Genomic DNA, 24,118 nt, shown 5'->3' on the forward strand with positions numbered 1-24,118 from the left:
CTCTCAGGATGGCTTGGCCCGGGCCCGGGGGCTTTGCCGCCGCGTCACCTGCTCCCAGGGGGGAGCAGAACGGGATTGTACAGCTGTGCTTGCCGCCCCGGGCTGAGCCTTTCCGAGCGTGAGTCCGTCCGTTTTCCATTCGCAGCTCCTGCAGCTCCGTTTCCGGAAGGGCCTTTCCCAGCTCATCCCCGAACAGGGAGACTGAGCTTTGTCCTTGGGGTCTGCGCCTAGCCCCTCCCCGGCTCCAGCGGGCCCCCTGGAGGCAGGAGATTCAAGGCCGGGTGGGGGTCCCCAGAGAGCTGGCTCTGCAGCCCGCTCAGCCCGTTTGCTTATCCTCTCCCTCGAGCTCCTCGCTTTATGTTTGCCGGGGGCTCGCCTGGGTAGCGGTGGCGGCCACGACTGTAGGGCACCGTGCTTTCTGAACCATCAGCTGGTCACCTGCTCGTGGGGTGGATTCACCAGGATTTATGCCAACATTATTGGGGGGTGGAGGTAGCTTTCCTTCACGTGATGGTTAACAGAGGGCCTTGGGGACTTGAAATAATTTGGTTCTTTGTCAAGAATGTACTTATTTATTTAGAGAGTTAATATTTGATCTTCACAGAAATTACACAAACATACCTTCATGTGAAAATCACTCAAATCCCCATCCCTCTGAGATAGTCACTGTCTACACTGATACGTCGTATTCCTGGGAGATCACAACGGGTTGAATAGTGTCCCCTCCAAAACTCACATCCACCCAGAACCTCCGAATGTAACCTTATTTGGCAGTAAGGTCTTTGCACATTTAATTAGTTCAGTTAAAATTAGGTCGTACTGAATTAAGATGGGCCCTAAATCCACTGGCTGGCGTCTTTCTAAGAGAAGAGAGGGGGCTTCAGACACAGAGACATGCAGATAGGCACACACAGAAGGTAGGGCAGAGGCTGGAGGGATGCGGCCACAATCCGAGAGACGCTGGAGCCCCCAGAAGCTGGAGGAGGCAGGAAGCCTCCTCCCCCAGAGCCCCCAGAGGGAGCGCGGCCCTGCTGACATCTTGATTTTGGCCTCCAGAACCGTGGGAGAATCCACTCCAGCTCTTTGGAGCCTCCCACTTGGCGGCAGGCTGAGGCAGCGCCAGGACACAGATTCAGAGATCACACCCATGTTTTAGTCTTACCTCCTCCTTTAACTGGGAGCCGACGAAGACGCCCAGAAAGCATCCCACACGAGGCAAACTCCAAGTTGACAGGTGCTGTTTGGATGACACATCTGCCTGTGTCGTGCCCGCCAAGAGGGAGCAGCGTGGGACCCCGCTGGCCCATTAAGAAAGCAGAGAGACGCCGCCAGCTGCTCCCCAGGCTCCAGCGTTGCTTCACATTCATCCCTTTAGGCGGGGAATGTTCCCTGGGGTGGTGGAAGGTTCTGGGGCCCTCAAAGCTCTGGGCACCAGGGCTGTGGGAGGCTCTGGGACCCTTGGTCCAGCTCCGCCCAGCTGGGGTTCTGCAGTCCACTCCCTGAAACAGTCTGGCTGCATCCCACGGGCTCTCCAGGGCCTGTCAGACCTACCAAGGCCCCCTGTGTCCACGCACACCCAACTCCAGGGGCCAGAGGTACTGCAGCCGTGGCCCCCGGGACACGGCCCCCGCCCCTGAGCATGCCTGAGTCACGGCTCCCACAGCCTCCTGCTTCGCTGGGTCAGGGGACATCAGCTTCATCTTGTGGACAAGGGTGCGGAGACCAGCTGGCTCTTGGCCTGGCCAAGGCAGCCACCACCTCCCTGGACCCCATGCTGGACCTTCCTATCCACACGCTTGTCCTGGGTGTGGGTCTCAAGGAAAACACGCCACCCCAAACCCCCTGAGACGTGGGCTTCACGGAGCGAGGTCCTACCCCGCTGCCATCCTCGAGGGGGACAGCCTCAGTCCTTCCTGCCTTCCGCTGTCCTCCCGCCCCCGCCCTGCACCGCACAGAGCCACGCCCTTAGCCTTCCCCGCCCTGCGTTCCCAGGGGGCACCTTCTAAATGACAGCCGGCCACACGCTCCGACACAGAGCAGTGTTCCGTGTCTGCATTGGAGGCCTTGTCTCCTCTGCAGACCGCCCCCCAGGTCTCCCCCCGGGTCAGCGGACCCTGCAGATTCCTGCTTCCCAGCGTGCAGAGTGACCTATAGGATCTTGCTTTTAAAAGGAACTGTGTTTGATTACTTTGCTCCCTGTGTCGGTGGTTTTTATTAATTGGTCACATTGTATTGTAATTATCTGTTCAGGAGTCCGTCTCTCCACCAGACTGTGGGGGCCATGGGGGATCTGACCCTTGCACCCACTCAGTATCATCAGGGGAGCTGAGCCTCACCCTCCGGTCCAGCTGGCCCCAAAGCTCTTAATGACTCTGCTCTTCCACTCTCGGGTATTAGAAAATCAGCACTGCCAGCCTCTGATAGTCATGGTGAGATCTGGCTGTGAGTAACCAGTTAATTCCAAATTTTTCAAAAGTTTGTCTTTCCAATAAAATTTCAGTTAGGTGTTCCGGCCCTGGGGCAGTGTTCCATGATGTCTGAGGCCCAGGTCCTTCTATCTCATTGCTCCGCCCTATGTGGACTTCATTCCCAATTTCCCTCATAGTCCAAGGTGGCTGCTTCAGCTCTACCCATCACATCATCATTCTAATCAGCCAGAAGGAAAAAGGAGTAGGAGGCAGGCATGTCCCCACCCTGTAAGGATACTTCTTCTAAATGGCAACATTGCTTTCATTTGCATCTTGTTGGCTAGGACCTTACCACACGGCTCCCTCCTAGAAGGGAAATGCCGTCTTCTTTCTGGGTGACCAGGTGACCAGCTGAAGGGCCAGGTTCTGTTACAGAAGAAGATAGAAGGACAGAAAGGGGGGACAGGCAGGAGCCCGAACCATGCCAGACCTTTCTTTTGCCTTTATTGAAGCATCTTTTCCAGAGGAAGGTCTGTCCTTTCCCCGTGAGGCTCTGGGGTTTGGATCTAGGGGTTGGAGAGGAAGGGCTTGGCGGAACGGACAATTTGGAGACCTGGGCGTGATCGGGAGGGTCTGGTAATTGCGCTCGGGGGCTGACAGTCCCTTGCGGGCTGGGTCCCACCCTCCCTCCAGAGCCTCTTGGACGCCCAGAGCCACACTTGTGCATCTTCAGGGCACAGACAGTCCCATTCTCGTTACCTCGCTCTGAGACGGGGCACACGGCGGCAGTGTGCCCACGTTACAGGAGGATACGCTTGGGCTTGGGGACCCCTGTCCAGACCCGGCCCCGCGGTCCTCCCCCTCCCCCTCCCCACAGTCTCGACGGGCTGCCGGGGTCCCTCTGGGCAGCGCCCTGAGCCCTCAGCTGTGATCCACGTTAACCCCCCTGAGCTGCGGGCACAGTTACATCCCAGGCCGGGTGCACTCGGAGCCGGGGTCCTGCACAACCACCAGGAGCAGCCAGGACACACGTTCCTCACCAGAGACGGTTTCCGCGGGCGCCTGAGGCTTCTTCAGCAGCTCTGGGCACCGCCTGGGGGAGTAGGAGGGAACGGGGTAGACCACCCCCGCCTACCCCCGGTGAATGCAGGCTTCTCATCCAGGGAAACGTCAGTGAAAACCTCTGCTCCTCGTGGGCGTGAGGCTGGCCAGTGCCAGGGTGGGGCTTGGAGCAGACATGTCCAGGGCCAAGTCCCAGGTGGAGCTGTGTGACCTTGGGCATGTCGCTTGACCTCTCTGAGCCCCTCTGGCCATCTGAGTATGGACCTCCTGACACTGTGGTGAAGATTCAAGGGAATCGGGGAGGAAAGTCTGACCCCTGCTACAACATGAACGAAACCGGAGGACATGCTGAGTGAGGCAGGCCAGTCACAGAAGGACAAATCCTGCCCGATTCCACTCGTAGGAGGACCTAGAGTCCTCAACCCAGAGAGACAGAAAGTAGATGGTGGGACCAGGGCTGGGAGCGGGTGGGGGGTTAGTGCTGAATGAGGACAGAGTGTCCGATTGGGAAGATGGAGAAGTTCTCGGGATGGATGGAGGGGACAGCCACACAACAGTGTCAATGTACTTAATGCCACTGGCCTGTACACTTAGAAATGGTTAAAAAAAAATTTTTTTTGGCCATGCCGCTCAGCTTGTGGGATCTCAGTTCCCCCACCAGGGGTTGAACCCAGGCCACAGCAGTGAAAGCACCAGATCCTAACCACTAGGCTACCAGCAGTAGTCAGTTTTAGGTTGTGTGTACTTGACCATCATTAAAAATAGTTTTTCAGGCTTCCCTGTTGGGGCAGTGGTTAAGAATCCGCCTGGTGGGCTTCCCTGGTGGCGCAGCGGTTGAGAGTCCACCTGCCGATGCAGGGGACACGGGTTCGTGCCCCGGTCCGGGAAAATCCCACGTGCCGCGGAGCGGCTGGGCCCGTGAGCCATGGCCGCTGAGCCTGCGCGTCCGGAGCCTGTGCTCCGCAGTGGGAGGGGCCACAGCGGTGAGAGGCCCGCGTACCGCAAAAATAATAATAATAATTTTTCGAAAAAGGAGATAAGGTAATGAAACATTTACCCCGACCATGAGCCCGAGGACTGGATAAATGGCGGCTGTCAGTGGATTTGACGCGACGCCCCCGCCTCTTGTTGCCTATTTGTTGCGTCGGTTGCCTTCCGACGGCATAAATGCCGCAAGAAGAACTCTCAAAGGGAGAAGGGCCAGGAATAGCCAACGTGTGTGTCAGCCCGTTTCATCCTCACTCGAGCACTTGCGTTTCCCATTTGGAGGAGGAGGAAACCGAGGCCCGGAGGTGAGGTCGCCTGCCGGGGGATGCCTCGAGTGGACGTGCGGTTCTGCTCCAGCCAGGCCCCTCATGCCTCGACCAGGCCTGCCTTGGCCACCAGCCCCGACGGAGGGGACGGCCTCACGGTCCTCGCCAACCCCGTCTGCCGTCCCAGGGGGCGTGCCCGGCCTGCTCCCCGTCCCGAGCTCTCGGCCCCGCCTGTTTGCAGCACTGACCGTGACCTGGGCGCCCTAGCCGCCCGTGCTCGCGTCTCAGGCCTCCTGGGATAGAAACCCCCGAGCAGAGCCGCCGAGCCACAAGGCCTGAGTGTCGCTGTGGCGTTGGTCCTTAGAGTCACGTACTCGTTTGATGCTTGGTGGTCTCCAAAGGGGCTGGGGTCAGGCTCGCCCCGTGGGGTGAGGCGGGGGCTCTGATTCTGAACGTGAGAGCGATCGCACCCCGGGTGCACCGCGGGAAGCTTGTGTCTCGGTGGCCTGCCGCCTGTGCCCTGATCACACGTGCAGAGTCCTGCGTTCTAGTGAGTTCCCGGCTGTTCTGCAAGAACACATGGGTCTGGGGCGGAATCCCGTTGGAAACACTGCCTGCTTTGTACCCTTCCTGGACCCTCGGGACGCACTTTAGAACGTTAAAGGCCCTGGTGGGTACTGACATTGTTTGACCTGGTGTTTCCCAGACTCGACTGTGGAACCTGTTTTGCACCATCTGCCTCCAGGGTCCCGTGGAACTCACTTTGGGAAAGCCGCACTGAGTCAACACCGAGGCCGCCGTGTGACTGCGCTGGGCCTGGTGGGGTGCTCGGGGGTGGGCTGGGGGGGCCTGCTTCCCCCTGCGGGGGTGCTCAGAGAGGGAGCAGCCGTCATTCAAGCCCCCCAGCCCCCAAATTCCCGGCGGCTCACAGCAGCTCCTTCTACCCGTACCTTAAGACACATTTCTATAAATCAGTCACTAGTCGCGGCGTTTAAAATCAGATTTCATGTAGAAATCCAGGGTGCCGGCTTCTTTTTTAGGAAGTCATAATAATACTGCCGTAGCTAAGAGACTCGGGGAGAAAGAAATGCTGTCCTGGGAGAGGCCCCTCCTGCTGCTTCGTGGGCTGTAAAAGGAAGAGCCATGGGCTACACGCTCTTTCCAGCAGCTGAAAGTGGATGCACAGCCTCCTGCACCCGGGCCCTGCCAGGCCTGCCAGAGCCGCAAGGAAGCCGTGCCCCACGCTGGCCGGTTCCCCCCGCCCGGCGCCCCCTGAGCCCTGCCCTCACCTTTGGTCCACACCTTCCCAGGTGACCCACTCTGAGGCCAGATTACAAGGGTTCAGGGGGTAGCAGAGCTGAGTCGGTTCATTTTATTTTTTTTAAGATTTTTTGGATGTGGACCATTTTTAAAGTCTTTATTGAATTTGTTACAGTATTGCTTCTGTTTATATTTCGGTGTTTTGGCCGCGAGGCATGTGGGATCTTAGCTCCCCGACCAGGGCTCGAACCCTCGCCCCCTGCGTTGGAAGGCGACGTCTTCACCCCTGGACCGCCAGGGAAGGGAAGTCCCCGAGTCAGTTCATTTATCCGAAGACCCCGGGCGCGTTCAGATAGCTCAGACGCTGCATCTGTGAACCCGAGCCCTGGGCTGAATTAATGGGGGGCCGAGCGTGGGGACTGAGCACTCGTTAGAGCGAGACCAGGTGCGGCGGCCACGGGCAGAGACGCGCTCGGGCAGGGTGTTGTTGCCCGCCCCTTTCTAGAGGAATCTGGAGTTGATTCAAGATGCCTGTGTCGGGTGGGGTGAGGGGCAGGCCCCCCTCGGCACGTGATCTGGAAGCCAGACACGCCCCGCATTTTTAACACCGACGGCAGATTCTGGGGTGGACGGCTCTGCTTCCTGGCATTGCTTTCTTGCTTAAGAACACGGAGCAGAGGCGCTGCCCTGAGGGACAAGGCTGCGTCGGGGTACCCCGTCATCAGAGTGGTGTTGGCAGAGGGGGGGACATCCCATCCCAGCTGCCAGAGGAGCCCTGACTCCACGGAATGGCTCATGAGACCTAAAGCAGAGGCCGGTGTCTCAGTCTCCCCGAAGCCCGCATAGACCCTGTGTGGGGTGGAGGCCCCCTCCTGTGTCAGCCTGCACCCCTCACCCATGAAGCCAAGGGCTCAGCCCTCTTGTTTCAGGGCCCCTCTGGCCCTGCTGAGGTCACACCCCTCCTCAGAGCGGAGAAGGAGGCGCGGCCCCCTGGCGCAGTGTTCTTTTGCAAACCCAGACAAATTCCCACATCCCGTCGTGTGCCCGGGCACATCCTCTGCACCAGGACATGCACCAAAGGCCCCACGTTTGGATCAACCCATTCTGTGCCCACGGCACCCACTGCGGTAGGCCCTCCAGGCACCGGAGTGTGTGCGGGTTTAAATGAGAGCAGACTCTGGGCCTCGGCTTGCATCCCAGCTCTGTGACCTCGGGCGGGTTACTGACGCTCTCTGAGCTGAAGTTGCCTCCTTGGTATCAGTGGGATAGTATTACTCCTTGTGGCTTTGGTGCTGACACTAGGCACGCGCCGTGCTAAAGCGGGGCTGGGGCCGTGTCAGCCGCGGGTCAGTGTCAGCCAGCATCATCATCACCGTTGTTGTTATTGTTAATTCACAGTTGAGCAGCCTGAGACCCTGAGGGCTCAGATAGCTCCCCCAGGAAGCCCACTGAAGGGTAGCGCGTCCTTTTCTGCCCAGATAGATAGGTCACTCCCCCACTTTCTGTCCCTGACTTTGCGCAGGGCTGCCATCCTCCCAAAGGCACGTCCCAGACCCTCCAGTCCCCCTCCCTGCCTCTCCACTTTGCAAAAGCCACGCAACCCAGTTCCGGTCTCAGGGTTGCTGTGCACCCAGACGGTATCCTGGGCTCCTGGCCGCTGCCCTAGGCCACCCTTTTCCTGGGGGGAGACGGGGACCATCTGTGCGCTTTCCTGCCCACTGAGCATTGCTTGCAGTCCGATTGCAGGAAGCGCGGGGTCAAGCGCTGGCGAGATCAGTCCAGCGCCACCTCGAACTGCATCTATTTTCAGACCGTGCTGCAAACTAGTTGGAAACGCACTGTCTTTCTCTCCTTTGTTCTGCTCCCTTGTTTTCCATCTCTCTGTAATTATGGGAAATGTGTATTCATTCACTCGGGGCCACCTGTTTGATTCTTAATCTCACTGGGCATCTCTCTCTCCTTCATCACATACGTCCTGTTTCTAATGGGATCTCAGTTTCATCAGCTTCCTCTGAATCCTGCCTCGGACTCCTGGGAACAGTCTGTGCGAATGACACGGGGGCGTCAAACCTGCATCTCCCATCGCTCCGCCTGTGCCCTTGGGGCCATGACAGCCTCCTGCCCTGGGTGCCCGATCCAGTAAGGCGGGTGTCATCAGCTCGGTCTTTGCTGATAAGCAGACCCCTGGAAAGTTCATGAAGCCAAACAGGAGAAGCTTCATGGACTTGCCTGGTGACCTGGGGGGGCTGGGGTTACCACAGCCCACTCCTCCGCTGGAAGGAGAGACCCTCTGGTGGTGGTGTGCCCCTCAGAGTGGGATCATATCCCCTCTAATACGCCACTCCGGGTATGAGTTCTCTTATTAGCACTCTGATATTCTTGCTTTTGTCAATGTACCGTTGCCTGGCTGAGACACATTTTCTGTTTCTCACTCCAGAAATGATTTTTTTTTTTCCTTCTAAGAGAAAATTTGGTTCCAGTTTTCTGGTGTAACTCTTTGGGGAAAGCAATTTACCAGAAGTGTATCCAGAGCCATAGACACATTCAGACCTTTTGGCCTGGCAATTCCACTCGCTCCTGGGAATAGAGTCAGAGGAAGTGACTTGAAAGAGGAAGCGGGGGGCTACGCGCGTGAAGATGTTCTCGGCAGCGTTGTTTTTAAGAGCGAGAAGCCAAAAACCGTCTCAGCCTGACTCTAAGGAATTTGTCATGTTGACTCATCAGATATTCTGTGACTGCGAGCGGGATGACCCATACTGCTGGGACACTAGGTAGTCTTTAAAGGGCAGGATGCAGAGCCCAGTCCACCTCCACAGCTGTTCCGGGTGTGTCTGAATCCTAGGAAGCGGGCAAGTCTGTGCCACACTGGAAAGTGTGCATGGCATTTTAAACAATATGTGTCTCAGCTGAATCACTTTGTGATACAGCAGAAACTGACACACCATTGTAAAGCAATTATACTCCAGTAAAGATGTTAAAACAAAAAAACCCAATATTCTTCTGGAAGATGCAGCTCTTTATGGTGGGCTAGATTCAGAGTTTAGGGAGCGGAATTGCATGACCGTTTCAGGCAGAAACAGAACAGCCTGGTGGTGACTCTGAACAGCTAGAGTTCTGCACAAGGGAGTGCTCTGCTGACCCCATTAGGAAAATGGGGCATTTGCTGGATTTTTTTTTTTTTAAGCAGAGTATGCATGAGCTGAGCTGATGCCGTGGAGGACGGGTTAGTCGGGATGATGGTGCTGGAGGTTCTTTCTGTCCAGAGACGTGGAGGAAAGCCGGCCGGACTGGGCGTAGAGAGGGCACTGAACAGCTCGGGGTGCTCCCCCAACACATACTTGGGGGAGTGATGGGGGGTGCAAAGGCTTCATGGCTCCTCCCAGGGAAGGCTGAGGGGTCTCTGGGGAAGGATTCACTGAGGCCCGATCTCCCAGCCCAGGAGGAAGACGAGGGTGGTACAGCCCCTCATCGAAGGAGATGGAATTTAGGGGCCGAAGGTGGAAGCACAGGGACGTGTGTACGCAGTCCCCTGGTTCCCAGCCCAGGCCTGAAGGACGGCGCTCAGGGAAGTGTGGCACGGAGGGACCTTGCCCGCCTCTTGGGCCTCTGGGCGGTGGGAGCCCTGCTTGCTGCCCCCTGAGCCTTACGGCGAAGCTTCCTTCAGCTTTGAGACAGGGCTTGGCTTCTCCCCTGAGCATGAAGTGAGCCCCTGCCTCCCAGGAGGAGCCAGGTGCCACGAAGCAGAGAATCCTGGACTCAGGTCAGCAAGGTGTGCAGAGGTGCCCACACCCGGCCAAAGGGCCCGGGGATGCAGGGCTGAAGACCCCTCCCCTCCTCCCACTGCTCTCCCACTGAAGGGGCCTCTGAAAGGCCATGTGCAAAGGACGCCACCAGAGCCCCACTTACAGGCTCAGAGAGGTCATTCAGCCTGTCTGTGGTCACACAGCTAAACCTCGGCACAGGTGCACCAGGACTGGCGGATGGCAGGGCCCTGGCAGCAGCCACTGTGGCCCTGGGGCTCTGTGGCCCACATCTTGACCACCTCGGGCCCGCCCACGGGGTCTCTGGGAGCCGGCCCGGGCTGCCCCAAAGGGAAAAGGTGCTTCCTCCCCCAGAATGCCTTTCTCTTTCCAGCTTGTGTGTTGGCCCCAAATCAAGGGAAGGCAAAACTGTCTTCTAATTTAAAAAGAGTGAGTGATCTGAAAGTCTTTTCAGACATAATGAGGTGTTGGACGTGCACAAGTGCTTTGGGGGTCCCCGAGGGCTGCACGGGCATCACCTACGGCCTCGCTGTCCCGCTGAGGTCTGGCAGGCAGCGGGGCACCTGAGACAGACAGACAAGGTCCCCCCCATCCTGCAGGAGCCCCGAGTGAATGGGGGGGACGCACAGAAGGTGGCCAAGTCCCACGGGCCTGGCACCCTGCCGGGAAATAGGGCTGTGGTTGCAGGTGGACCACTTGATAGGGAGGGAGTGGTCCCCTCTGGGACTGAAGGATGGGGTGGGGTGGGCTCCAGGGATGGCTGCCCAGGCTGTGGCAGCCACTGAGACTTGACGTAGATGGGTGTGTCAGCTGGACACCCCGGACGAGGTAGGAAACAGCACAGGAGAGACAGGTAGACGCCCCCCAGCCCTCCCCCGCCCCCACCAGTCCCCTCATCCTGCAGGAGCTGGCTCGCCCAGTGAGTGGGGAGGACAGGCAGAGGGGCTGGTGACATCTCGGGGGCTGGTGCAAGCACCCAGGTCAGGGCTGAAATTCCAGGCCCTTCTGGGACATCGAATTGCAGGGCTTGGGTTCAGTATCAGCTGCTGGGTCAGGGATGGGGCTAAGGGCAGACCCCACCCCCCAGCCCCATGGCCAGGCTGTGTGACCTCAGGCAGGTTACTGAGGTGCTCTGGGCCTCAAGGGTCTTCCAGTGCACAACGGGGGGGAGTCGCCACTTGGCACGGTCGTGGGGAGAAGGGACAGATAGGAGACACGCGTAGCAGTCATTGTCTACTGCTTCCACTTTTGCTGTTGTGGTGACTATTGTCTTATTTCTGGATCCCACGTCTTTTCTACATTTCTGCAAGAGAGCAGAGCAAGCCAACGTGTCTGTGGGGCCCCAGTGAAATCCATCAAGTCCCTTTGACCTGGGGAGGCCTGCCCTGAGTCTCAGAGGTACCCCAGGGCCCAGGTGGCCAAGTGGGACCCTGCCCAGCAGCCCTGAAGATCCTGTGGTTCTGTCCTCGGCCTGCCGGGGTTGGGGGGTGCCCATGGCCTGCAGGCTCCAGCCTCGCTGTGTGGCTGCCCAGCTCCCCCTAAAACACACACTCGGCCCCAAGAACCCTCTCTCCTCTTGGAGAAGGATGCTCCACGGAGCTGACAGGGTCCTCGGGTTTGCCAGCCAGAAGGACTTTTAGTGGGCGTTCTGTTTGACCCCTTATTTGACATATGGGGAAACTGAGGCCCAGGGGAGGTGGGACCCACAGCCAAGCAGAGGTGGGATCAGGACGCACACAGGTGAGTCAGTTGACTTCCCCGTTCAGCATCACCTGCCCTCCCCCTGCCCCCCCCTGCAGGGTCTACCCCACTCCCTCCTGTCCAGCGGTCGGGACACCGCTGGCTGGCTTCGACGTTGAGGTGGAGGTGAGGGCAGCGCCGCCCCAGAGTGAAGGGCACGGCGTTGAGTGAGTTCTGGCACTGCTTGAGCCTCTACCTTCACGTCCGTAAAATGGGCATGAAAGGACCCACCTCACCTGGCTGTTGAGAGAACGGAACGTGTGACAGGCCCGGCCCTGGGCTGCGCTGGGTGGACGTTCAGAGTGGGGGGGCTACAGTGATGATGCGGGTATTAATGTTGGAGAAACGACCACCGCCCCAGCCCTCAGAGCCCTCCCTCTGCTCATCCCAAATTGCTCATGGGAGGCAGCCGCCGTCCGCATCTCTTCGCCTGACTTTCCGAGGCCACGGCCCACTGGCCGGCCCACCGGAGGCTGCTCTCCTCTCCTGCCCCTCGCGGTTGGGTTCTGCCTGGACTTGGGGTTTGCCTGACGGTGGCACCTGATCGAGCTCTGCTGCCAGCTCGACCCGGGAAGGAATTCATTGGAAGGTGAAATCAGTCACCGGGGCTTAATTAGTTCCCAGAATACAAACCTGCCGTAGGACCTGCTAGCGAGGGCATGAACCCAGGTGGGACTGACACGGGGACCATCGCGGTGCTCACTCAGGGCTGTCACGAGCACTTCATTCTCCAGGCATCCCGGCACCTGTACAGGTTTCGATCCGCTAACACTTTGATCTGAAAGGTGGGGGCCCGAAACCTTCAAAGGCTGGATTCTTGTGTTGAAACAAACCTCCCCAGTGTCTGTGATCCTCCCCACCAGGCTGCAGGGGCACCCATGGTGCCAGGGGCAGCTGCATGTCTTGGCTTCCACGGCCCGTGGTCAAGGCACACCCAGGCTTCCTCACTCCGGCCTGTCTCTGCTTTGACACACTCACCATCTCCCCAGCGGACATAGCTGCTGCCTCTAGACACAGAGATCAGGGACTCACTGCCACGTACTGTGTGTGCGTACAGGGGGGCAGTTGGGGAGATGCTTGTTTGCTTCATATATGTTTATGAACCCATGACTTCTACCTTCCAATAATGTCAGAGCGGCTCAGGTCGGAGGAACCCTCCTGCTGCTAACAATGACAAACTTGAGACAAAATATATAAAAATAACAACAACTGCTTTGAGCCATTGATAGGTAACTGAAAGCAGATGGAACCAGAGGGGCCAGGACCCTTGACAGAAGGGAGTCCTCCAGGTGAGACCCACGTGAATGAGGGGGTTCCCTGATAGAAAGTGAGTTTCTCTGGGTTGAGGATCCAGCGGTTGGAGGTCAGGGTCAGGGCCACCTGAGTGGCTGGAAATGGGGGTGCAGGGGGAGAAGCTGGAAAGTGGATAGCCCCCAAATCTGCACATAAACCCCCCTCAAATCCTTGACTGACTTCTGAACTGTCATGTGCAAAAGGAGAGTCCAGGGGTCCCAGTGGAACACAGTAGCTTAAAGCTCAACGAGCCAAGGGGAGACAATGTGGAGTTGGGTTCTGTCTCATTAGAGGAGTTTGTTTCTGCCAGAGCCCAGGAAGGGCCCCAGAACTCAGGACCTCCCATAAGGACCACACCAACAGAGATTTCCCCCAAAAGCCTAAAAGCCATGCCTTCACAGGACAAAGTGTTCTGCTGATAATTTTACTCCCTGCCAGCGGAACTCAACACTCTTGAGAGGAAGATAACAAGACCCAGAGTCTCTACAACATATCAAACACAATGGCTGATATAGAATCAAAAATGACTAGACAGGCAAAGAAGCAGGAAAGCATGACATGTAATCAAAGGAGACCTCGATTAACAGAAGCAGACCCAGAGACAACCCAGATGTTAATAGGCAGACAAGGACCTAAAGTAACTGGAACCTGTATTTATAAGCTCCCTCTTGGTGCCAGGTCTTGTGTTGTACCCTGTGTAAAGCCCCTCCCCCACCCATGCCTTCCAGAAGGTTCCAGCTTGTGGGGTGGAGGTGTTCATGGTGGGAAGAGTTCTAGAAACAGGTATTTCATGTAGTGAGACAAGCACAGTGAAAGCCTCAGTGACAAAGTCCAGGATGTGAGGTAGGAAAGTATCATTCTTTCATTTGTTCATTCATCGAATCAAGGTAGAAAAGCACAGGTATCCAGTGGGAGGCTGAGCTGTGTTCTGGTGATGAAGTGGTGAATAAGACAGACGCAGTCCCTGTGGATAAAATACGGTAATATAAGCAAACTCACAAATGGTGTGATTTCAGTTTTTGAGAAGTGCAATGAAGGAAAAGTAACAAGGGGTAAGAGAGAGAATAAGAGGGTTGCCTTTTTAAAAAGGATGGTCAAGAAACACCTCTGGGATGAGGCGACCTCGAGAGTGAGTGCTGAAGGATGGGGATTAGAGAAGCCAGCTCGAGGGGAGGGTAAAGGAGTCCATGTGGGGGCCACAGCAGAGGTGAGGCCCAGAGGGGTGTTCAGGGCACCGAGAGGGGCTGGCAGGGGCCTGCGGGGGGAGGGGTGGTGTGAAGGAGCAGGGGGAGCGGAGGTGATGGCATGAGGACCCCTGGGGGCCTATAAGGGAGAGCGACACAGCCTGCCACATGTGGTGTCTTTGAAGTTCAGGCAGCTCTAACAAAACACCACAGACAGGGCACGTTAAACAGCATTTATCTCTCACAGTCCTGGAGGCTGGACGTCCAAGATCAAGGTGCCTACCAGTTCAGGTCCCGGTGAGGCCCCACCTCCTGGTTTGCAGATGGTGCCTTCTCTCTGTGTCCTCATATAGCAGAAAGAGATGTCTCTCCCTGCCTCTTCTTATAAGGGCACTAATCCCATCATGGGGCCCCACCCTCATGACCTAATCACCTCCCAAAGGCCCCACCTCCCAATACCATCCCACTGGGAGTCAGGGCTTCAGCATATGAATTTGGGGGAGATAACCTTCTGTCTCTAGCACGTGGTCACTCTGGTTACCCTCCAGCCAGCTCAGGGGCTGCCTTTCAACAAATCGCTCTGTGTGTGGTTAACTTTTCAGTGTGTCCTGAGACATGTGGGCATCCGTGGCTGCAGAGGTTCACTCTGTGGGGCCCTGGCACCTGCAGTACAGTCCCCAGTGTCCAGGCACCCAGAAGGCTTCCGGAAGAGGTGTCCATGTCTGGCCTTGGGGGTTGAGGGCGGTTCCATTGAGCAGTTGGGCAGGGTGGGCACTGGTGACTTGTCTCAGCGCCCTGAGCCTCAGTTTCCCCTGTGGGATGTCCAGATGTCCTCCGTCGCTGGGCTCTCAGAAGGGCCACCCAGGGTGGCTCTTGCTTTCTTTATTAAGCCACAGCGCTGCCCCTTGCCCCACCCCACCCGGGGAGAGCGTTTGCCCGGCATTCAGTGTCTCTGCGGGACTCTGGGGCACAGGCGGAAGCTGCACGGTGGGAGGGGCACAGGCAGGGTTTGGAGTCTACGGTCCTTCCAGAATGCACCTTGGGGACCCTCATCCTGTGTGGTCAGCCCCAGTTCAACCCTCCACAGCCCCTCTCCCTGTCCCTGCTCTGACCTTGGTCTTGACTCTAAAGCACTGCGTCAGGACTGGTGGGTAGCCCCTGCCAGAGCCCCTGACCCCTGCTACCATCAGCAGGGAGCCGGGCCGCCCTGGGGAGAGACCCCCACCCCGGGGGGGTTCTGAAGCCCCCTCATCGGTGCCCCTTACCCAATTATCCAGGGGCCTCAATGGATCCTCCAGGAGCAGAGCTTCCCTCTGTGGCCCCAGCTGACGGGAACGTCACAAATCCTGCAGACACCTACATCTTTGTTCAAAGATAACCCCGCATTATTGCCGAGACGCCTTTTTATATCCCCTGTTATTTATAAAAGTATGATTCATTTAACAATTATTGTGAGATGGAGAAATGTTGCCTACTAACATTAAAGTTGCAGTTATCTAAAGCAACGCGGAAAGGAAGCAAGGTCTGCTACTTCGGATCAGGTGGGGAGTAAGCAGGAAGAATCCGGGTCTAGCCCACAGCCCCCCAGGACCCGCTGCCTCCCTGATCCTGGCTTGGTGAGCTGGGCGAGGCTCTCGCACACAGTTTCCTTTTCAGCAATTGGTTTTCGCTCCTGTAAGATAAAGTGGAGGGCGGGGCTGGTGGGCCACTGAGACCCTCTGGAGTTTCGCTTCCTCTTTTCCGCTCCCCATGGGCCTCCTGTCTGTCGAGAGGCTGCAGCCGCCTCCGCAAGTTTGCATTATGGCAGAGATAGACTCAGGGACTCTCCTGCTTACCCAGCCCCTGTCTCCATCCCAGCCAGCTCTCCCTTCTCCACACCCCCACAAGTAGGAGGCGGGGCCTGAGTGAATCCCCAGGCCGCTTGGAAAGAGAAGGGAAACAGCCACTACCTCTGGGATTTCAGGGCCTTGGAGACATTCGTATCCCAGCCCCAGCCCCGCCAGCTGGTCAGCCAGGGTCTTATTGAAGAGATCACTCTGGCTGTTGATGAAGAAAAGGAAGGGCCCAAAGGAGTTTGGTGGCTCTCAGTGTGCCAAGGGGGCCAGAGAGCCAGGCTCGCGAGCTGTGTGGCCAGGCTGGTAACCAGCCCACGCGGCTGTTCCGTGGAGCCGGCGCCGCCTTGAGGCCACGCCCACTGGCCCCGTGGCCACGCCCACTGGCCCCGTGGCGTTGCTCCTCCTGAAGCAGAGCCTTGGCCGTGCCTCGGGTTGCCTGGAGCCCTGGCAGCAGCGCAAAAGCTGAAAGAATGAGCCCCAGCTCTCCCCACCCCCAGACAGGCAGGACGGGGGGTGGGGACTCTGCAGACACGGCAAGGACACTGAGGACACTGGCCTGACCGATGTCCAGCGCGCCTGCCCGTGGGGACCGGGCGACAGCCCTGCAGGGCCGTCCTTCTCTGCTGCCCAGCAAGGATCGGTCAGGGCCTGGGCGGACATGGGGGTGGATGGAGGTAGGATGGGGCAGAGAAGGGAGGCGATTTCAGTACAACCAAGGAGACCAGCTTGGTGGGCCTGGAGGAGGGCCTGGGGACACTCAGAACAAAGTAGAAGCTGGACTCGCCACCTCCCTCTTTTCCGGTTCATTCATTCGCTCATGTCCACAGCAGTGGGAGCACACCCCGTTTGCGGGACGGTAGGGGAGCTGGACGCTAGACCTGGTTTCAGGAAGATTGATGTTCCCTGGAGCCGGAGGGTCCCCAGGGTGGCCCTCGGTCGGGCGGGCGGAGTGGGGGGTGTCTCTCCAGTGACTGGATCCATCCGGGAGACTTCCTGGAGGAGGCGGCACCCGAAGAGGCCATGTAAATGCATTCTGAGGGACCTTGGAGGGCTTATCACAGGCGCAGGGGCAGGGTGGGTGCCGGGTAGATTGACTTGGTATTCACTCACAGATTTTTTTTTTCGTTAAATGTATTTATTTAGCAGTTGCACATTTAGCCGTGGCAACCTTCACGTCCAGGCACTGTTACAGATATTGATTTGATCCTCGCCTCCTGTGTGGCGACACCGTTCACATCCCCACTGATAGAAGAGGAAATGAATGTACAGAGATTTATCGCGACTTTCCCCGGACGCAGAGCTGGGAGGTGAAGGGGCTGGGACTCGACCCCAGAAGGCTGACCTCCCCCTTTTCGTGCTCTAAACACGACTTATGCGATCCCACAGCCAACACTGGGAATGCGTTGGGTTATTCCTACCTTACAGATGGGGAAACCCAGGGCCGGGGTGCCTGCCCAGCCCATAGCCGCCCAGCAGTCAGACACAGAGCCGGCCCCTAACTCAGATGCTGGCCCACTTGCCCTCACCGGGCTCTTTCCCCGCCGGCTGGCACGGCGAGGAGAGGTGGGCTGACTGTCCACGCCTGAGACCCACCAGCCCCGCAGACTCTCACCGGGCTTGCTTATAACACCTGGCGCATCCTCCCTGCCAGGACTTCAGAGCGTCTTGAAATGTTCTGATGTGCGAACAGCCTTTTTCATAGGAAAAATGAAATTATTTTCAGCCTGTTATCAGGCAGTTGTCAAGAGACCTGGCAGATGAAGGGCTTAGACAGTGAGGGTTTGGGAGGCGGCCAGAGCGAGCGGGGGCAGAGGGCGCAGAGGCCAAAGCTGTGCAGGCCGGGGTAGGGGGGGCGTGGGGCGGGCGGGAGGACGGGGCCGTGTCACGCATCGTTTATGATTTCCTTCTTGCTTCTTACCGAGGGCCTGGCACTGGACTCGGGCTGGGTGGGGCTGAGGTGATGCTAAAAGGCCAGGCCAGAAGGCTGACAGCTAGGGGTTCGTTCTGGGGTGACCTTCTTCCTTCCTAGAAGCTATCTGATCTGGGGGACCTCCATCTAATCCCTCCTCCTGCCTTCGTGTCTTTCAAACAGGCCCCAACTCAAAAGACGCTCATTTATCCTTTGAGGTGGACGGGTGGGTGAGCAGGTGGACAGATTCACCAGGTAGCATCCAGGTCCCCACCCGCCTCACCCCAGCCCTGCTTGGACCCAGAATTCTTCTTCTCCCTTCTCCCCCTCGTTTGGAATGAAATCCATTTGGAACCAAACCTCAGTCAGCAGGAATGTGACCAGCACAGCCTCTGATAGTCACTTGGGATGCTCCGGGAAAGCCCCGTGTAGGACGAAAGAGTCTAGGAGTTGATGGGAGGAAAGCTTAGCCAGCTTTGGGCTGGGCCCCGACACCTCCAAACCTACTTTATTTGTTGGGATGAAGTCTGCGCTTCGAACGCCTCGGCTTTCCCTTCCAATTAGTATGTGGCAGGTGCGGGCGTGTTGTCTGTGTGACAGTAAAGGAGACTGGTGCACGTGGGTGCAGAGCCAGCACACAGGTAGTGAGCTCCCTGTTTCTGGAAGTATTCAAGGAGAGCATGCCTGCCAGTGGCGAGGAGGTTTTACATGGGCGAGGAGGGTGAAGTCAGGAATGGACCACCTCCTCCCCAAAGCCCGGCAGGATTTCTGTGGAGCAGAGCCTGGTCCGTGGGGCCGGGCACACAGTAGGTCTGCACATGAACCTCAGCTCTGGCTCCTAGTCTTGGGGAATTGTTTGCTCAGGTTCCTGGAAGGGTGATTGGAAGAGCTGTCTGCTTATTAGAAGAACTGAAGGTGTCTGGAATGGGAGTCCTTTGGCTAAGGGGTGTTTCCTGGGGTTCCTCAAATTCTGTTATGTCCAAAGTCTGCTCTTATGCCCCCACCCCGCCACTCATGCAGCCTGGGAGGGAGCCAGAACCTTCTCTGTCCTGACCACTGCTGCATCCCCTGGGCCCGCACAGCTCGGGTCCACACGTGTGATGGGACGTAGACCCTGGGCGGGGGGTGAGGGGTGATGGAGCGCCCCGCCTGCCCCTCTGCCCGGGGCCAGCCAGCCTGTTTCCTGGTTACAGGGTCTGTCTCAGCGAGGCTCACCTCTCGGGTGAGCAGCCGGGAGGCCCCCTCGTTTCCAAACTCTGCTCCTACCTGTGGACAAACGCACCCATGAGGGTCACTCCAACACAGTGACGGGGACGTGGGCTGGGGGCTGTCCCACCTGGGCCACGTGTAAATGCCCTTTGGGCATCTCTGGTTCTGCTCCCAGCACGGGGGCAAGGGCTCCGCCCCAGGTCCACAGCGGGGGAGCCGGCGTTGGCCCGGCACCTCTGGCCTTTGGCGAGGTCGCCGCCCATCAACCCCGAAACACACGCACTCTCTGCTGACAGCCAAGGTGGCAGCGCCACAGCAAAGATTGTCGCGGGCACTTGGTGCGGGAGGAAGCTCACGCTCTGGGACAGCGTCAATCACTAGCAGATGGAGGGAGGGTTGAGCACTGCATCGCCGCCCACTCCCCAGAGGGTTTCCTGGGCTGGGCAAGCGCTCTGGGACCAACATGGCAGGGCCCCGGCCTCCGGGGGAAGTCCCTAGTTTCACCGTCCCTGTGGCATCCTGTCCCAGCCAGGGCAGATGGCCAACAGCCCCCCGATAAACTAGACTTCCCCACCCTGAAGACCCCTGGCGAGTCAACCCGGTGGCAGAGCCGCAGGCTCCCCAAGTGGAAGCGGCTGCGTCCTTGTTCGTGACGCTTTCTACACCCGAGAGAGATGCTTCTGGAAGCTTTTCAGCCTTGTACCAAGGTCCAAGGACATCCAGCTGTGCCAGCGCCACCTCTGTCCCCCAGGGACGTGCGTGGTGAGGGGCAGGTCGTGGGGTCTTTGTTGAGAAACTGCACCAGCGGCCGAATGTCTCCTGGGGCAGAAATGGCCTGGGCGCTGGCATGGCGGGGGAGGGTCACGGGGGCGGGGTTTGAAGGCAGCTCCGAGCTGTGCGACGGGGCGTCGTGGGAGTGCAAGGAGGATGAGGCTCAAATGCTCGGCTGGTACAGGGCACCCAGTCTCCATTCTCGCTACCCTGGAGAGACCGTTTGGTGGGACGTCCCGCCAGCCTGGGCATCCCGTGAGGAGATGTTCCCAGTGCTTACGCTGCCGTTTTTGTTGGCGCAAAGCATGTCGACCATATGGAATTCAACTTACAGGCTCCCGTTGCTGTTCCTCATCTCCTCCCATCTTTCTCTCTCGCTCGCTCGCTCTTTTTTTTTTTTTTTCGAATTTCAGAAGCAGTTCTCTTAGCAACAGAAAAAACACACACTTAATTACAGCCCCAGCAGCAGATGCGTCGGGTGGCAGAGCCCGCTCCCTGAGATGCTCCGTTTAGTTTTCAGGAAGACCTTTCTCCTTGTGTAGAAATAACCCCGTTCCACCTGCCGTGGGGCTCGCCAGCCATGGCCCCTCCCTTTGTGTTTCCTGCACGGGCAGAACTTTCTCCCTGTCGCCTCTCCCTGTGTCTCCCGGACTCTGTAAGGAACGTGCAGCGTGGCTCTGAAAACGCTCACTTTTCTCAGCTGCCTGGAATTAGGGCGAGCCGTGCGTGGCTGGGCTGCAGTTTGTTTTATCTCTCTTTTGTTTCAAAAAAAAAAAGGAGGGTGGGTGGAAATCCTGTTTTCTCCAGGGTCATTACCTCCAACGGGGAGGCGGGGGGGGGGAGCCAGAGAAGCAATGGGTCCTTGTGTGTGATTCTCGCCAATGGAAATCTGGGTCATGTTCAGAAATTCCAGGAGGCTGGCACCGGCCGCCCAGTTAACACGGGTCTGGCGCGCGGCTTATCTGGAACCGGGATGTTTTATCTCCTCGACTGGCTCCCCACATCAGCTGGCGGACAAACGGCATTCGAGAGCATTTGGCTTTTTCTTTAAAATGAAAATCAGCGAAGCACAGTGCATGCCATGTAGCCCCGGGCGCCTCTGAGCGGGAGTGGCCGGAGCCCCAGCCGGAGGGTCCTTGGGTCATCGCAGGGGGGGGGGGGCGGGGGGGGGTTCCGGCTCACCGATGCACTGATCACAAAAGCAGGGTGGCACCGCTCACATGACGGGCGCGGGGAGAGGCCGCGGGCTTTGAGAGCAGCCCCAGTCTACGCACAGTTGGCTCCCAGCTGACAGGCAGAATATGGGGTGGGCTTTGTCACCAGCATGCTGGGTCTGGCCTGCCCAGCTGTGCTTGGGAGCCGGCAGTGCCCAGAGGCCCGCCACCGCTCCCCGGGTCCGAGACGCTCCAGAGCCCAGGGGCCGGGCAGCCCTGCTCCCCTTCCTCCCATCCGAGAAGGTTATATAATGAGCGGACCACTGCCGAAGTCGGAGGGAAAATGAAGTCTTTGTTAAATGCCTTCAGCAAGAAGGAAGGTAAGGAACGAGCTGTAGGGTGCGTGGCGCACAGGAACGAGCAGTTTCTTACTGATTCTCCCGGGGAGCTGGGGCCTCCCTTTCCTCCTGAAATTGCTGGTCGTTCATCCCCGCCACGGAGGGGAATAATTACTCCTGGGGGGCGAAAGGGCTTTGTTGTAGTTGGTCTGGAATTTTAACCCACTTGAAGGTGCCGGGGTTTTTTTTGTTGTTGTTGTCGTTTTCCTAAGTCTCCAGCCCCTTTGCAGAATTGTGGCATGTGCATCCCTGGTGCTTCCAGAGGGCAGTTTAGGAACTAAGACCTGGGGAAAATAGGAAGTTTGACTCTAGTCTGTCCGCTACCTGGAGCACATGCGGAGCACTTGGGCAGGAGTAAGGAAGGTCAGGGCACTGCTGGCCGCCCCGGCCGGGTGGACGCTTTCAAAACCACCGCTCGGCTGTCCTTGGCCGTCCCCGGGTTGGAGCGGATGGGAGATGCAGCGCGGTAGACTTTAAAAGTGCAGCTGCTTTTTCATACCTTGTGTGACTTGTATTGTGGAAAAGAAACGTGTAAGTAAATGCATGGAAGACAGCTAAGGAAATATCCACCCACTTAGAGTTTGCAGATTGCCTGGAAGAAGGAAACAGTTGGGTGGAATATTAATTATTTTCAGACAGGAAGAGAGTTATTTCTAACCCTTTTCACACAAATACCCCCAACATTTCCACGGCTGGTTCCAGTTAGTTTGTCAGACAGGGAGCTCTTGTTTTATGAAATCGGGAGGTTTATGAAGACGTGAGTTTAGAGGGATTAAAAAGATATTTCCCAGCCCAAGCCATAAGATAAACATGGAAGAAATTTCCAATGATACCGCACAGGAAACGAACTTAATGTGAATCTTGGTGTTTAAGCGAGATAATTTTCATTAGAGCGTTCACCCTGATGTCACCTAGGCGATTCCATCCGAGTAACTCGATGGGTCCTCAGGCAGAATGTATTTGCAAAAGTCCCAGCTTTCATCCCTGAATCTTCCAAGGGCAGCTGCCCCATGTGAATTGTGGCCACTCTCAGAAAGACCTCTTCCGCCTGGTTCTCGGGAACGTTTAGAAAGAACAGACTTTGTCTGTGCTCGTTTGCTTACATGATGAACCCAGATTCGCCTTCTGGGACTTTGGTCTTTGTAATCTGTGCACAGCATGAGGGTTTCAGTCGGGGGTATGGTGTTTTGTTCATTGTGTTCTCTTCTTCCCTTGATTTTTCTTCCCTTGTGAGCCTTTCTTAGCCATTGGCAGGACTCCCCCCCCGCCCCCAAGTTCCATCACTTTCTGTCAAGGGCGTTAGTACTGTACGCACCCGGTTACATGGGTCAGAAAAATAGAATTGACTGTAGGTAGGGTCAGGGAGGCTGGGAGGCTCGGCCCAAGTTCGCGTCATGGAATGTGGGCGTTTCCTGGTCTCGGGGTGTCCCCTTTGAGCTGGGGTCCCCCTCCCCTCGGTCCCCCCGGGCCTGTCCTTGGGTGGGGGGCAAGGAGGACGAGCCGGGAGCCCGAGGGGGCTCTACCCCAAGCGTCTGCCTGAGAGCCTGGCTCCCTCCTGGTGCCGTGGTCCTGCAGCCAGCGGGCTCTGTGAATGGAGAGCTCCGCTGCTCTCGGAGATCCTGGAAGCGCCGTCCTTTGCAAGGTCTCCGCACCCCCACCCCCCGCCCCCGCCCACTCCTCTGCCAGGCGGGGCTCACATCACCCTCTGTCATTCCAGAAGTCTTCTGGCCTCCATCCGACACTGACAGAGGGAGTGACAAGGATGAGCTTCTCCCTGGTGACCAGCAAACACAAACCCGGCACTTTTCCCCAAATTGAGATTTTACCAGGAGGTGGGGGTAAGGCCTGGGCTGATTCCCCAGTGGGCTGAGCCCTGGAGAGGGCGGCCTCTTGGGCCCTGGAGACAGGGGTCCGCGGAGCATGCCTCTCTTCCATCTCCCTCCCGGCCGGGCTTTGAAGAGTTCCTTTGCTTTGAGGACGCAAGTGATAGTGTCTCTTGCCCTGATAGACAGGCTTCAGAGGAAGCAGGCTGGCATGAGGGTGCGGCTGGAAAGAGCGTGACCTCCCCCGTGGGTCGCTTCCAAGTTCTCACAACTGTAGGAGCCAGATGTGGATTCTGAGCGTGCGTCCTCGGGAAGCCTTGTGACATTTCCGTGTGGCTCCCCTGGGTTGGCTACATCTCTGCTTTCCCAGGACTGCCCTGCATCCCAGGGAGGCGGCAAAGGGGTGCATTTGGTCACAGCTGTCTCAATGGAGCTCTGCCCGCACCACCTCTGTCCCCGTGAGCCCTGCCCGCGCCACCTCTGTCCCCGTGAGCCCTGCCCACGCCACCTCTGTCCCTGTGAGCCCTGCCCACGCCACCTCTGTCCCCGTGAGCCCTGCCCTCCAGCGTGGGAGTGGGCTGGCATCAGGGGGTTGCTATACTTGGTTTCCATGACGAATCTCACCACCTCTGACCTTGGGCAGCTGGGCTGGTGGGTCCTGCAGGACCCCGTCCTGAACTGCTGACGCCGTTCTCTGAGGTGCTGGCTTCCTCAGGTCCAGATAAGCCCCCCGGAGGCTGTGTGTTGCCCGTGGCCCTGCGGGCCGGTTTGCGGACCGGCCGCCCAGGCTTCTGGCCAAAGTGTGCACAGCCTCGTGTATTGGACCTCGGCCTGGGGCAGCCAGCTCGAAGGGGGTCCATGTCCTTTGCTGCTGGAATCGGCGTGTCGCTTCCCCTGCAACCCAGAGGCTTACATTGCTTTAGTCGCCTCTTCTTGGAAAGGACACCTTCTGTTTCTGGCCCAGGGCACGGGCCGTGTGGATTCCGGCCCTCACGGGCCCTGCGAGCAGTGTCCTCATTCCAGGTCCCTGGGTGTACTGATCTCACAGAGTGAGGGCC

The 24,118-nt window shown here is 57.9% G+C and overlaps 1 protein-coding gene across 2 annotated transcripts in view; it reads left to right on the plus strand.

The window, feature by feature from the left end:
* The window catches only part of SHANK2 (SH3 and multiple ankyrin repeat domains 2), a 552,956-nt gene that overhangs the window by 245,452 nt on the left and 283,386 nt on the right, over positions 1-24,118 (plus strand). The window contains exon 1 of one of the 2 annotated variants that reach the window (XM_079928828.1): positions 20,885-21,219. The exons of the other annotated variant lie outside the window; for it this stretch is intronic. Coding sequence (XP_079784954.1) covers positions 21,183-21,219 — 37 coding nt within the window. The 5' untranslated portion in view covers positions 20,885-21,182. Of the gene's footprint in view, positions 1-20,884; positions 21,220-24,118 lie in introns of those variants that run through there. 2 annotated transcript variants of the gene reach the window in all.

The sequence above is a fragment of the Stenella coeruleoalba genome, assembly GCF_951394435.1.
Source record: "Stenella coeruleoalba genome assembly, chromosome: 8".
Taxonomy (NCBI): domain Eukaryota; kingdom Metazoa; phylum Chordata; class Mammalia; order Artiodactyla; family Delphinidae; genus Stenella; species Stenella coeruleoalba.